A 14,489-nucleotide genomic window follows, 5' to 3' on the forward strand; every position below is an offset into this window, starting at 1 on the left:
GCCGGTCATGGCGAGGTGAGAGAGGACAGAGATGCGCTGAAGGGATAGGGTGTCGTATGTTCACAGCCCAGTTTTGTTCGTTTTGGGATGAATTTTTCAACATTCCTCCTGCAAAGATAATGCAGCCCGACGACACCAGCGGGTTGCGTGTGTGCCGGCTCGCAGCTGTCAGAGATGCCAAGGGCCGACGGGCAACTGACACGCTGACAGCTCACTTGAACTTGACTCATGATCGTTTCGCAGTGACTTAAAACTCCCAAGCCGCAATTCGCCATCATATTTGTTTAGGGAAAGTACGCCTGAACAAACAGTCCTCTCCATGCTCGCATCATCCAGTTTCGGCACTCGCTGACCGGCCACAAATGGGTTCAAACATCAAAATCTCCGAAGGTATCGGGTATCATCCTTGGCTGAAAAAGTTTCATGCAGACTTACCGATCTGGTGCGTTCATTCTGTACTCCGGTCTCGGAAACCCTGGACGTCAATTTCAGAGTGAACGTCCCGTTGTCGAATAAGGACGCTATGAGATGCCCCGGGGCCCGGATCGACTCAAATAATCGGTCTCGTAAGTTTTTCTACGAGCCCTTGTTGAAATACTTGAAAAAATTTATATCCAAAAATATAACACCGGCGCTGTGGTTCACAACAGTCGCAATCACAGATCGGATCGTTGAATCACGAGTCTAAAATGGGAACCATGATCTACAGCCGCCAGTCAAGTCATTGGCGCGCAAATGGGTATAACTCGGGTAAACCCCACCACGAGACTGGGCATGTGGCGCCTTTCACTGAGACAAGCCGCATCACTCAATTGGCCCATATTTTCTCTCTGTGAACATTCTCTCGTCAGTCTGAACGGGTTGGTTACTTTTCCTCTTGCATTCTTTTTCGACTTTGGCTATTATTACTCCGCGGTAAAAATTCTCAATTGTCTGGATCATGTAAAGCGGCCGGTCAATGCCACGACTTCCACCATGGCTTCTCCAGCAAGCCAAACAACGCTCCCGCAATCTGGCTGCTTTGGTTCCTGCATGTCGCGACATTCAATCCGCCAAAAATGAACTCCGCTGGCTCACAGAGTATGCGAGGGAGACAACAACGCACTCAGGCAGCAAGGCTCAGCGACTCAGGTTACTTTGCCAGCGACGACGTCGTGGGGTGCCTCTGCAGTATATTCTCGGCTCTCAGCCTTTTGGACCCCTGGATATTAAATGCAGGTCGGGCGTGCTCATCCCTCGCCCGGAGACAGAGGCCTACACATATCACCTTGTTGATCTGATCAAAACGGGAGAACTTTTGGGTAGCAAGTCAAGCAATGATAATGCCGAGTTGAGCATAGTTGACCTTTGCACGGGCACAGGCTGCATTCCTTTACTTTTGTATACTTTGCTTCAGCCATCTTTTCGACGCTTACGTGTTCGAGGAGTTGACATTTCGCCCCAAGCAGTCGGCCTCGCAAAGCTCAATGTCCGCCATAATTCCAAGCTAGGCAATATTGCGGCTTCTCAACCTGGTCAAAAGCTCGATATCTTGAGGGGTGACATCTTCAAGGACCAAGATATTGCCCTTGTAGCCCAAACTCCTTGCGACATATTGGTGTCAAACCCACCATACGTCTCCCAGAGGGCCTGGGATTTTGGCCAGGAGGGTCTGGGATATTCTGTTCGGAAGTACGAACCGCGCTTAGCCCTTGTTCCAAATCATGATTTGCCTGTTCCAGCTGGATGGCTGCACGAAGATGTGTTTTACTCTAGACTGCTGGATATCGTCATGTTACTAAAACCGAGTGTCGCGCTTCTCGAACTGGGAGAAGAATCACAAGCTCGTCGTATATTAGGCCGTTTATTTCAACACAGAGTAGCAGAGTTCGTCATGGCTGAGGTTTGGCGCGATTGGCCAGACCTAACCGCGACTGACGGAGAAGCAGCAGAGCTTGTTGTGGAATTGAATGATATGTCTCGCAGGGTTCCGGTAAGAGGACGGGGCCAGATTCGGTCAATTCTATTACGCTTGCAATGGGATATTTAGCTTTGATGTTGGTCTCGGAAGCAATAAAGCCATATGCAACAATGCTTGATCAAGGGTTCATCTTTGTCGCGGTGTCTCCGAGTTAAGGATGGATGCCCTCAAAAATCCAGTACGTTGCATTTACAACCAATGCTAGCCTCAACCCTCTCAGTACAGATGCGCAATTTTGAGGGAGTTGACCACATTAATCCGTGACCACCCCCACATTTAAATGCCCTTTTCTTTTCTATTTGTCTGCCACACTACGCTACGTACAACGATTTTCATGTCTTGTCGTCACCTCATGGTGCCTACAGAGCTACCCTGGAGACCCACAATTTCGAGGTTGATCCACGTGACGCAGTTTAATTTCTGGCTCGAAGTGGACTCATCACCAGAAGCTTCGAGTCTTGTATTTGCCGTCAACCCTTTTCCACGTAGCGTTGGATTTTCCTCTGCCTACGCTACTGTTGGGTGTGCGCCCCTTGGATCGAACGCTGCTGAACTGTGGAGGACTGGTCTACGCGGCTCATGAGATAAGGCGCGCTTCGTCTAATCTTTCCTCACCAACTCCGGTGGTTCCGCTTCCTGCGACAGCTCCGATATGCCCAATATGTCAAGATATCTCCGACAATCGAGCCAGCTCGCGCGGCTAGCTAGGCTCTCGCAACAAACCAGTCTTCACCGGAGTCTACGATTGCCCGCAGCGTCAAGGTCGATTCCCACACGGACACTACCAGGTGCCTACGGCCTCTCTGTGAGGTACTACTCCTCTTCAAAGCCGCCGCAGCCAGACGAAGACTCGAAGGCGAACAAAGACAGTACACCCGAAATACCCAAAAACCAAAATGAATCTGAAACCAAGACTGGTAAAGAGAAGGATGCTGATGTTACAAAACTCGCACCACTTCCCGAAGGATGGATTCGTTTATCAAAAGACGAAATTGCTCAGCTAGATGCTTTCCAGAAAGTTCTGCCAGAGGCTCAAAGAGCCACTTTGAAGGACATCCTGCGAGGTCTGCAGCAGACTGGTGCTCCTGCCGAGGTCCGTGACTTGTTGGCCAAGATGCGCAAAGGTCCGGGCAACTTGTCGATACTGGACAAGGGCCGACTGATGCGATGCGTATTCATGATGGCTGAGCGTTTGGCCGAATGGGAAGTTGAGGAGCAACGAAAAGGAAATCGAATGTTTGATCAGAACCAACGACCGGACCAAGAGCAAAACGATGCTCATACTGGCAAGAGTGAGCCCGAATTCGAAGCTCGTAATAAGAAGTCGGACGAGAGCGGATCACATCAGCAGGGACCTGGAGGCCCCAAAAAGCCTGAGCGAAATGGCTGGATGGACGCTCTTCAGACAGGTCTCGTTCTCGGTATCACGCTATGGGCGGTTGACTCGCTCAGCAAGCCATTCTCTGAAAAGGAAATCACCTGGCAGGAAATGCGGAGGGCTTTCCTGGATAAGGGCCTTGTACAAAAAATGGTTGTGGTCAACGGCTCTCAAGTTCGTGTCGAACTGCACGCGGATGCTACCCAAGGCGATGCTGGCTCCAATGGCAAGAGGACCTACATTTTCACCATTGGCTCCGTAGAGTCATTCGAGAAGAAGCTTGAAGAGGCTCAGGATCAACTTGGCATTCCCGCTTCAGAGAGAATACCCGTTAGCTACGAGGCTGGTGGCAGCACAATTGGTAACCTTCTCTTGGCCTTTGGCCCAACCCTACTGTTCATCGGTCTCATTTTGTGGACTCAGCGATCCATGGGCGGCCGGGCTGGTGGCGGTGGCATGTTCAACTTTGGCAAGAGCAAAGCTAAGAAATTTAACGCCGAGAGCGCTGTCAAGGTCAAGTTTGCCGACGTTGCTGGCCTGGAGGAAGCCAAGACGGAAATTATGGAGTTTGTCAGTTTCTTGAAGCAACCCGAGAAGTTTGAGAAGCTTGGCGCCAAGATTCCTCGGGGTGCTATTCTGGCTGGCCCACCAGGTACCGGAAAGACGCTCCTTGCGAAAGCTACTGCCGGCGAATCCGGGGTTCCCTTCTTCAGTGTGAGCGGATCCGAGTTCGTCGAGATGTTTGTTGGAGTCGGTCCTTCTAGGGTGCGAGACTTGTTCGCTGAGGGCCGCAAGAACGCTCCATGCATCATCTTTATTGACGAAATCGATGCCATTGGCCGTGCGCGAATGGAGAGCGGACGTGGATTTGGTGGTAACGATGAACGAGAGGCCACGCTGAATCAAATCTTGACTGAAATGGACGGTTTTAACACTCGTGAGCAAGTTGTCGTGTTGGCTGGTACAAACCGCGCAGACATTCTGGACAAGGCCCTCATGCGACCTGGGCGATTTGATCGACACATCTTTATTGACCGACCGACCATGAGCGGACGCAAGGAAATCTTCAAGGTGTATCTCAAGAAGATTGTCACCAATGAAGACCAAGACTTCCTCGTCGGCCGCCTTGCCACTTTGACTCCTGGATTTTCTGGTGCCGACATCTCCAACGTTGTCAACGAGGCAGCCCTCATTGGTGCGTACCCATACCCATCCGCGTCTATGACTTGTGTGTGTGAAATTGAATGCTGACGAATATGACAGCTGCTCGAGGTAATGCCGAGGAAGTCAAAATGATACATTTTGAGCGAGCAATCGAGCGTGTCATTGGAGGGTTGGAGCGCAAGTCCCTTGTGTTGAAGCCGGACGAGAAGAAGACGGTGGCTTATCACGAGGCTGGGCATGCCATCTGCGGCTGGTTTCTTCGCCACGCCGACCCTCTTTTGAAGGTCTCTATTATCCCTCGTGGGCAGGGTGCTCTTGGATATGCGCAGTACCTGCCTCAGGATGCTTACCTGATGAACACCAACCAGCTGATGGATCGCATGGCGATGACAATGGGGGGTCGTGTTTCGGAAGAACTCCACTTTCCCACTGTGACGACTGGCGCAAGCGACGACTTCAAGAAGGTATCACAGATGGCGCGAAATATGGTGACGCAGTGGGGAATGTCTGACAAGGTTGGACCCGTCTTTTTTGAGAACGACCCGAACAGGATGCAGAAGCCGTTTGCTGAGGCGACGGCTCAACAAATCGACCAAGAGGTGCACAGAATTGTGGATGAAGCCTATCAACGATGCAAGGACCTCTTACTCGAGAAGAAGCGCGAGGTTGGGCTCATAGCCGAGGAGCTGCTGAAGAAGGAGGTTCTTGTCCGGGACGACATGGTTCGTATTCTGGGCAAGAGACCATTCGAAGACAACAATGAGGAGTTTGAGAAGTACTTTGGGGGTGGCAAGGAGGAGAGCGCACCGCCAGCACCATTCCCTGCGGACGAGACGGACACACCAAAAGAAGAGCCTCCAGCTCCGGCCCCAGCCTTCAGCCAACATGCTGATGGATCAAGATGACGTGTGGTTTTTTTTCGAAGACGAAGGCTATTTTCAGAGAAGCGACAGGGGTTACACAGCAGCCGAAGTGATTTTTGATATGCTGGAAACGTGATGTGGCCTGCGGATTGGCGGATGTAAATGGCTCAGAGGTGTGACTGGGCTCTCATGCCTGGGGGCCTTGCTGGTTACTGAGCGGCAAGCTTGAGCTGGCGCAAAGGACCCTTTCTCTCAACTCTTATCTATCTATAAAGAAGGCATACCCGGCCTTTGTATTTCAGCATAATAGCGCGTGCTGGCTGGCGCTCATGGGGACGGGCAAACTCTTTTTTGTCATGTAACAACTGTATGTATGTATGTATGTAGGTATACCTGAGGGGAGTAGAATAGAATCGTCCGTGTAGACGTCAATGGATGAAGCGTATGATGAGTTCTCGGCCAGGGGTGGTGATTTGGGCTCACCCGCGTGAATTGTCCGGACGCAGCGAAATGCTGCATGCTGATTGGCTTAGAAAGTTCCCGGTTGTGTGGAGGGAACGGAGCCGAGTTGATGATAGCAGCGTCGACTTGGAATGCAACGTGATTCCTTCTCCCGAGCACCTTGACTCGTGCGACACTTGGTGACGAGGATTTGTGGCCGAGTGTAATTCGCCTCTGGTATACGCGGTATTCCCATTCCCAGTGTACCGAGGCGCAAAGGAGGCTTGGAACCCAAGGACCGCCGAGTAGTTATGTACGTACCCAACATTGAAGTGCTTGTGCCCCTAGCAAGTACTAGCAGTTCGCCGGGCCCGATTCGACCCTTGGAAAAGTTTCCTGCATGGTCGACTGGGGCATCCATTTCAACGTTTTAGAGTCGCCGTCATCAACTCGGCATGGAGCAGCACGGGCCGTTGGAGGATTTATACATCATCTTGTTGCTTTTCTTTTCTTTTCTTCTTCTTCTCTTCTACTTCTTTGATGTTTCTATAGAGAGTATGCGCCTATAGACGAGCTTCGTTGCCGATTTGTAGTCATCATCCGCCCCTTTGGTCATCACGGAATACACCCCCCACCCCCCGAGGCACGCGAGGACACACGCACATGACGATGGACGACGGCAACCGTCTTCCCGCAGGGCAGCCGCCTTCTTGGTACAAGGTCCATTTGTTCCGCGGCATGGTCAACGACGTGCGGAGGCGGGCGCCTTATTATGGGAGCGATTGGCTGGACGCCTGGGACTATCGAGTTGTTCCTGCGACGGTCTACATGTACTTTGCAAAGTATGCCGTCTCTTCTGCGTGTTTTTGCCGTCCATCCCGAGGAACCAGAGACTAAAGAAAAAAATAATCGCCTTTTAGTATCTTGCCGGCGCTGGCCTTCTCGCTCGACATGTTTTCCAAGACGGGCTCTAATTACGGCGTGAATGAGGTGCTGCTGGCGTCTGTTTTGGGGTCGGTTGTGTTTGCAGTGTTTGCTGCGCAGCCGCTGGTCATCGTTGGCGTCACTGGTACGTGTCGTGGTGCCATGAACAAAGTGTGTGTGTGCTGATCGTACCAGGTCCTATTACCGTATTTAACTAGTTGGTCTTCATGATGCCGGCTTTGGCGCGTCAGGGAAACTAACAAACACCCCCAGCACTGTGTACGACATTATGAAAGACACGGGCGTAGACTACATTGGCTTCATGGCCTGGATAGGCATGTATGTTCTCCCCCTTCCCCTCTGCTGCTGGGAAAAAGGAAAGCAACTGCTCACACGCGTAGATGGTCCCTCATTCTGCATGTCCTCCTGGCGGTTACAAACTCGTGCAACTGGCTGCGCTGGGTCACCCGGTTTCCCTGCGACATCTTCGGCTTCTACGTCGCCTTCATCTACCTCCAGAAGGGCATCCAGGTACTCGATCGCCTCGGCGACGGGGCCCCCTTCTACCTGTCCATCATGGCGGCCCTGCTGGTCTTCATGGTGGCGTACGTGTGCGGCGAGCTGGGCACGAGCAGCCTGTTCAAGCAGCCTGTGCGCGTGTTTCTCAAGGATTACGGCACGCCGCTGACCCTCATCTTCTTCACGGGCTTCGTATACATCGGACGCATGCCCCGCGTCGAGTTGGAGAGGTTGCCGACGGGACTTGCCTTTGAGCCGACCACCGGGAGGCCCTGGCTGGTTCGTTTCTGGCACCTGAGCGTCGGTGAAGTCTTTACCGCGCTGCCCTTTGCCATCTTGCTGACCGTCTTGTTCTGGTTCGACCACAATGGTCGGTTCACCCCCCCCTCCCCCCCCTTTTTTCCAAACCATTCTCGAGCGTGCCCGCCAGAGCTCTCAGCTAACCACACGGCCGGGTCGCAGTGTCGTCTCTCATCGCCCAGGGCAGCGAGTTCCCGCTCCGCAAACCCGCCGGCTTCCACTGGGACATCTTCCTGCTCGGCATCACCACTGGCGTCGCGGGCATCCTCGGCCTCCCGTTCCCCAACGGCCTCATCCCCCAGGCCCCCTTCCACACGGAGTCCCTCTGCGTCAGCAAGCCGGTGAAGCGGCTCGATGAAAAGGGTCAGGATAAGGGCGACTTCACCCTGGAGGCTACGCATGTCGTGGAGCAGCGCCTGTCCAACCTCGCCCAGGGTCTCCTGACGCTCGGCACCATGACGGGGCCCTTGCTCGTCGTCCTGCACCTCATCCCCCACGGCGTCCTGGCAGGCCTCTTCTTCGTCATGGGCGTCCAGGCCCTCGAGGCGAATGGCATCACCGCCAAGCTCGTCTTCCTGGCGCGCGACACCAACCTCACCCCTCCCGACGCGCCGCTGCGGAGCATTAAGCGCCGTTCGGCCGTGTGGCTCTTTGTCGCCATCGAGCTGCTCGGATTCGGGGCCACCTTTGCCATTACCCAGACCGTCGCGGCGGTTGGGTTCCCCGTCTTCATCTTCCTGCTGATTCCGCTACGCGCCCTCGTCTTGCCGAGGCTGTTTCGCCCCGACGAACTGGACGTGTTGGATGCGCCCACGGCGTCGGATTTCACCATGGAAGGAATCGGCGGCTCGTGGGGTGGCGCCGCCGGGCCTCCGCCGCCGCCGGCGGATCGAAGCGGTGACGGTACGGCTGTCTCTAGTCGTTCCTCTGGCTCGAGAGGGTCCGGGGACCGTGTCTTTGCGAGCCCCGGGGCTGCGAGGAGGAGTCGCGAGGATTTGGCCGAGCTGGGGAGGGTGCCGAGTGCGCGGAGCACGGCAACGACGAGCATGAGCGTGCAGCGGTAATTGCGGCTTTGCTTCTTCTTTTTGCGGCATCATTAGCCTGTGCTTTCGGTCTGTAGTACCGGGTTAGATTAATAGTTGGTTGGGTAGTGCGTAGTTGGATATGTATTAACGCATAGACGTACAAACTAGCATGAGATGAAATAAACGCCTGATTCCCGATGATTTGTTCATTCCACGGGTCGCCATGCAAAACGCCGTGCTTCAAGTCCCATCTACTCATCATCGTCACTGTCCATGATAAATCCACCGCGTACCCTGGGTCTCCTGGTGACCACAACTTGCGTTGTCTCCTCTCCATCGTCATCCTGCATTTCCGCCATCTTGGTAATTATATCAACATCCATGTCGGCGTCGTTATCGCCATCCCGTTCCTCTACACTGACTCTCCTTCTCTTCCTCGCCTCCCCGTCACTCAAATCAACAGGCGTATCATCCGTATCGCTTTCCCCGCCCTCTTGACTACTCAGTATCCTCCTCGCAAGACTCAAATCACCCTGCTCCTCCTCCTCCTCCTCCTCATCTTCGTCACTGACGTCCGATACCGCCGTTGACTTTCTCTTCTTGGGCAGTAAAGTAGGCTCGCGCGCCGACTCGGCCGCCTTCTTCGCACGGGCCGCAATCTCGCGCTCCCGTGCAAAGAATGCCTCATCCTCGTCCGAGTCAAACTCATCGTCGCCGTCACGCACATACAATGCTGATTTGATTTTGCGCGCTTTTTCAAGCTCCTTCTCCCGGCGCTTGCGAACCTTTTCCTCGACAACAGAGTCGTCCAGTTCCACCGTATTGTTCGCCTTGCGGCGTCTCCGCGTCTTCTTGGGCTTCTTCTTTTCGTCGGCGAGTTTGCGGGCCGTTGGCCCCCCGGCGGGGAAGAGCGTCTCGTCATCGAGGAAGCCGTCGTCGTCGGCATCCTCTTCGTCATCAAACGCGGCCTTCTTTTTGGGTGCTGCCTTGCGCTTCAGTTTGTGTTCTGCCAGGAAGCCGTCTTCAAAGGTGGGCGGGCTGAACTCTGCTTGATTGATGAAGTGGATGGTGTCTTTGAGCTGGTCTGCGGATATGGTTCCGGGGATGATCCATAGGCTCTCTGGGGTTTCTTCAGATGCTGGGCCCATAAGTTGCATGCCGGAGAGCTTCATGAGGAGACGGAGGTGTGCGTTCTTGAATATGGCTGTTCGGCGTTCGGTGCCGTCTGGCTTGACGGCTGCGTGAAAATTAGCTTTCAAGTCGACGGGTAGAGAGGGTGGAAATATTTCATCTTACAGAATACAGGAGGCGTCTTTGGCTCTGTGTCTGTGATGGCAGGGTCGTCTCCAAACATGGCCTCAGCGTCGCGTTTAGCATCCGCGGCGGCAGTCCATGCCCGACGTTCAGACTCAGCGTCTGACAACACCTGTCTTACCCAGCTGATATGTTCGCTGCCGTTCTTGTCCAACAGTGCACCTACCGCAATGGCAACTTGCTCATCCCGCTCTTCCGTGTGCTTGAACTCCAGTTCGGCCGCGGGTTTCCGTTGGCTCTTGCTTGTGGTTTGTCTCTCATGTCCGTACTCCAGGTAGAATGCGGTGCCCTGGAGCTTGCTGAAGAGCATCTCGATGATGAGTTCCGGTCGTTCTTGTATCTTTTTGGTACATTTACGCAGAATCTGCTTCACAAGCTCCTCCCAGTCCTTGAACATGCTGGATGATTTTTCCAGCGCATTGGGTCCCTTGATCATGTTGTACAACAGATGAATAATGTCAACACGGAAGAGCATGACGCTCATATCTTGCTTGAAGGCCAGACGGTAAAAGTATCGATGAGCACGCTTCAATTGCGTGTCTGTCAAGTCTCGGTAGTACTTTGTGAACCGGATAAAGGTGTCGATGACGCCTTGAGGTGCAAATCGAGTCGAATATTTGTGAAAATCAAACTTGCGTTCCTTGGATGTGCGCTCAGCTGCTTCCTCGTCGTCGGCTGAATCATCCAACACCGCTTCCTCTTCATCGCCGCCTTCCTTTGCCGCCTGTTTCTTCTTCCTGCGTGTCCGCTTCCTTGAACGGACTTGCATGTCCACATTCTGCTTCGAATACGCCTCTAGGATTCGTAAAAAGTTGTGAACAAGTTCTGTAGAGGCATCTAGATAGTCAAATCCCTGGTCCTTATACGTCTTAATGATATTGGCAATAGCATCATGTGCCGACTCTTCGTAAAAGAGTCGGCTCAACACGTTTTCTGCAATTTGCTCATCATCCTCGTTGGCCGACTCCGCCATCTCCTGAACTGTTAACAGAATCTGGGTAAAGCATCGCATAACCGCGGTCAATTCTGTCCAATCCTTCATGTCGTAGCTCTCCTGTAATGCCCGACTCAACGTGATGAACATTTCCTGATTCAGCACACCAGCAACCAATTGAAAGCTGCTAATGTCTGCAGACTCCTTCCTGTTAGGCTTTTTGACCTTTCGACGAACCCGCTCTGCTTCCAGAAACCAAGCAACCAGGTAAAAGAATTGCCGACGGTGATGCTGAAGCAAGTGCGGCGCTTCTCGATCAATGGTCTTGCGAATATGTTGGAATAACGGATTAAAGCCAGAATCGAGAAACTCATCAACAAATTTGCGCAGCTGGTCGTTGGCACGAGCGTTGAGCTTGACAGGAGGGCCGAGATCCCTCTCATTTTGGTTGTCTTTTCGCGCCCGCCGTGGAGGCTTGAACTTCTTGATTTCGTCCATTTTCTGGTTGCGGACCGCGGCATCAGCCAGCGCATCCTGTCCTGATAAGGATGACATTTTGCCATCATCTCGTTTGACCCAGATCATGGTTCCAAATCGATTGTGGCGGGTGGCTCCTTTACGGTTATGCGACTGTAGCATGGCTGATTCTTTACTCATCAAGGCCGATAATTCGGTAGCTTTGGCCGTGTTCAGCTGCTGCTCATTCATAAAAAGCTTTTCGGAATCAACACGCTTGACTAGGTGGTAAATGATATCCATAACAGTCGTGTCTTCAGTCCGGAAGTCCTCACCCATATTCGACGAGAGCATGAGCAGTACATGGAAAATGTCTTGGTAGGAGAAGGCATCAATGATAGCCGACCGAGAGACTTGGGATTCGTCGCCTTTGTATTTGCCGTTGGGAGGTGGCGTAATCGAGGCCATGTTCCGGAGGAAGAACAGAACAAGCTTGATGACGCCCTGATCCCTTGCTGTTCGGTCGCCAATGGGAAGCGCCATGGCCGGCAGTGCTGCTCTGACAGCAGCATGTAAGATACGGGCACCGTCAAAGTTGATGATTGCCCTCTTGTACTGGACCTGCGCAAGCTCCAAGACGGGCAGATGCCTGTGATGGTTTACCGTCATGCGCTCCTTATCCCAATCTATTGGCCAAGTCAATGGAACCATTAGTTCGAAGCAAGCCAGCGCGATTCTTGACCGAAATTTGTTGTCCATTGCGTTCTCAGGCCACGTCCTTAGAATTGGGAGTAGGTCTCCCTCGATGAGGTTCGCTTCGTAAATACACCGTGCGACATCCATTCGGTTGGTTTTCTCGTCGTAGAATCGAATCCAGCGCTTTAGATCGCGCAAAACTTCGAGCGCATCGTCACCGAGTTGATAATTGCCATCGTCTTCTGCACTCGTGCCACCGAGCTGCAAGATATGAAGTTGTCAGGTTATTCCCTCGCTGAATCAGGCCAAGCTACAGGACATTTTACATACCGCCGACACAAGGCTGCTAATATGGGCTCGAACTTCAGGATGGACAACGTCCGCCGCACTCTCCAGCGGCTCCATGCTGATGAACCTTGCCCGGGTGAAGCTGCTTTACCAAAAGAGACACGAGGTAATAATACAGTGCATTGGGTGATGCTGTCGAACTATGAGTGCATTGAGTGGACTCTGGCCTACGGGCACGCGTCTCGACGCGTCACTAGCTAAAAGCGTGTAAAGTGACGGCTCTGACAGCTGCCGACAGCTGTTGCTTAGTGCTTATGTCAGCAACCATTTTAACGCCCGTAAACGGGACCTTATCAAAGAGCCGAGGTTACCCGAACCAGAACTGCCACCATCTTGACATCACCCCTCCGCCCTTTTTTTTCTTTTGGAATATCATTGCCCTTTCTTCATCACGAGGAAATTCAAAATGACCACCCCAGTTTTACGAATGAGAATGTTGGGGATAGCGCGCCAAGCGCGCTCCTTCAGCTGTACCACGCGCCAATGTGCCGCAGAAGTGAAAAGCCTGGGTGTTATTGGCGCCGGTCAGATGGTTAGTGTCCACCCATCATGTGAAATTCCTGGTTGGAAATTGCCCCCAAGAACATGAATCAGCGCAGGCAAATGCTCTGGGCGTAGCCATTTCCAATTGAAACTGACGATAATCCATGGGCATGACTACAGGGTCTGGGTATTGCTTTGGTTGCTGCTCAGAAAGCTCAGGTCCCCGTCACGTTGATTGACACGTCCGACGCGGCATTGAGCAAGGGACTCGCATTTGCAGGTAGATTACCATACACACAGACCTCTTACACACTAAAAGCACAACTTCATGCAACAATTACCCGCTGACACCGATACGACTTTGCACAGACAAGCTCTTGGCAAAGGATGTGTCCAAGTCCCGGCTCACTCAGGAACAGGCTGACCAGGCCCGCGCCTTGCTGAAGCCAAGCATCAAGATGGAAGATCTCTCTGATGTCGACTTTGTTATTGAAGCGGTTCCTGAAATTCCCAAGCTCAAGTTCGATATCTTTGGCAGCCTCGCAAAGATATGCCCAAAGCACGCGATTCTTGCGACAAATACGTCTTCCATCTCCATCACCAAAATCGCAGCCGCTGCTACCGCCGACCCCACAGACACATCGGCTTCATCTCGCGTCGTTTCGACACACTTTATGAACCCTGTGCCCGTGCAGAAGGGTGTCGAGATTATCAGTGGCCTGCAGACGAGTAAGGAAACACTCGAGACTGCCGTGGAGTTTTGCAAGAAACTCGGCAAGGTTACCTCGATATCTGCCGACACACCCGGTTTTCTGGCTAACCGCATTCTCATGCCTTATATTAATGAGGCTGTCATTTGTCTCGAGACGGGTGTCGGAGACCGCGAGTCGATTGACGCCATTATGAAGAATGGAACCAACGTTCCCATGGGGCCTCTCCAACTTGCCGACTTTATCGGACTTGATACCTGCCTGGCCATCATGAGGGTGTTGTATAACGAGACGGGCGATTCGAAATATCGCCCTAGTGTTCTTTTGGGCAAGATGGTAGATGCAGGCTGGCTGGGCAAGAAGAGCGGCAAGGGCTTTTATGACTACTGAGTAGTTGGTGCAACTGACTACAAGCATGGACCATTTCCCCGGATCGTGTACAGCTATTCTGAGAAAAAGTGTTATTTCTGAACCATGTATGTATTGGCATTATGTAAAGTTGTTGTGCGAGCGACTCCGTTTGTTAGTGATGGTCCATCCACGAAGCTAAATCCCACCGGACTTTACCATGTGCGGGAAGGAGCCTGAGTTCGGCACAAATAGCTCAGTATGGATTGTTATACATACAAGATTCTCAATTAACATAGCGCAAACATGCATATAATACGATAGACAAGACGGTGATGCCAACGATCAAGTTTGTCCTAATCGTAGGCAAAGCGGTAGTAGCCAGGGAAGAATATTATTCCGGCCTTTATTACTGCTGCTGAATTCGGGCTTCTTAGAGGTGTTGAAGGTGTTGAAGGTGTTGAAGCTGAAGGCAGCCAGTTTGGACATCAACAACACTAAATTGCGATTCACGATGCTACACGTGAGTGGCGTAAACCTTACTCTTCTCACTAACCAGTTGCCAAAGAAGTATTTTTTAGTTATCCAATTAGAGCCTGGGGGACGCTCCCATTATATACTAGTTT

At 52.5% G+C, this 14,489-nt stretch overlaps 5 protein-coding genes across 5 annotated transcripts; 4 read left to right on the top strand and 1 right to left on the bottom strand.

Moving 5' to 3' along the window:
- Window positions 1-958: 958 nt before the first annotated feature.
- On the top strand, window positions 959-2,029 carry MAA_07861 (uncharacterized protein; the record flags this gene model as incomplete). The annotated part of the gene is made up of 1 exon (XM_007825859.1): window positions 959-2,029. The coding sequence occupies one exon, from the start codon at window positions 959-961 to the stop codon at window positions 2,027-2,029; it is 1,071 nt and encodes a 356-aa protein (XP_007824050.1).
- A 592-nt stretch (window positions 2,030-2,621) lies between these two features.
- On the top strand, window positions 2,622-5,407 carry MAA_07860 (Peptidase M41, FtsH; the record flags this gene model as incomplete). Its single annotated transcript, XM_007825858.1, has 2 exons — window positions 2,622-4,533; window positions 4,602-5,407. 2 exons carry the CDS (start codon window positions 2,622-2,624, stop codon window positions 5,405-5,407), a joined length of 2,718 nt encoding a protein of 905 aa, XP_007824049.1.
- Window positions 5,408-6,475: 1,068 nt separating this feature from the next.
- Window positions 6,476-8,613, top strand: MAA_07859 (anion exchange family protein; the record flags this gene model as incomplete). Its single annotated transcript, XM_007825857.2, has 6 exons — window positions 6,476-6,648; window positions 6,727-6,875; window positions 6,926-6,947; window positions 7,004-7,069; window positions 7,132-7,619; window positions 7,712-8,613. The coding sequence occupies 6 exons, from the start codon at window positions 6,476-6,478 to the stop codon at window positions 8,611-8,613; spliced, it is 1,800 nt and encodes a 599-aa protein (XP_007824048.2).
- A 212-nt stretch (window positions 8,614-8,825) lies between these two features.
- MAA_07858 (drug resistance protein MdrA) lies at window positions 8,826-12,379 on the bottom strand (the record flags this gene model as incomplete). Its single annotated transcript, XM_007825856.1, has 3 exons — window positions 8,826-9,811; window positions 9,871-12,235; window positions 12,305-12,379. 3 exons carry the CDS (start codon window positions 12,377-12,379, stop codon window positions 8,826-8,828), a joined length of 3,426 nt encoding a protein of 1,141 aa, XP_007824047.1.
- Window positions 12,380-12,728: 349 nt separating this feature from the next.
- On the top strand, window positions 12,729-13,905 carry MAA_07857 (NAD(P)-binding domain protein; the record flags this gene model as incomplete). Its single annotated transcript, XM_007825855.2, has 3 exons — window positions 12,729-12,854; window positions 12,986-13,085; window positions 13,175-13,905. 3 exons carry the CDS (start codon window positions 12,729-12,731, stop codon window positions 13,903-13,905), a joined length of 957 nt encoding a protein of 318 aa, XP_007824046.2.
- Between the last annotated feature and the right edge of the window lie 584 nt (window positions 13,906-14,489).

The sequence above is a fragment of the Metarhizium robertsii genome, assembly GCF_000187425.2.
Source record: "Metarhizium robertsii ARSEF 23 chromosome Unknown MAA_Scf_2, whole genome shotgun sequence".
NCBI classification, from domain to species: domain Eukaryota; kingdom Fungi; phylum Ascomycota; class Sordariomycetes; order Hypocreales; family Clavicipitaceae; genus Metarhizium; species Metarhizium robertsii.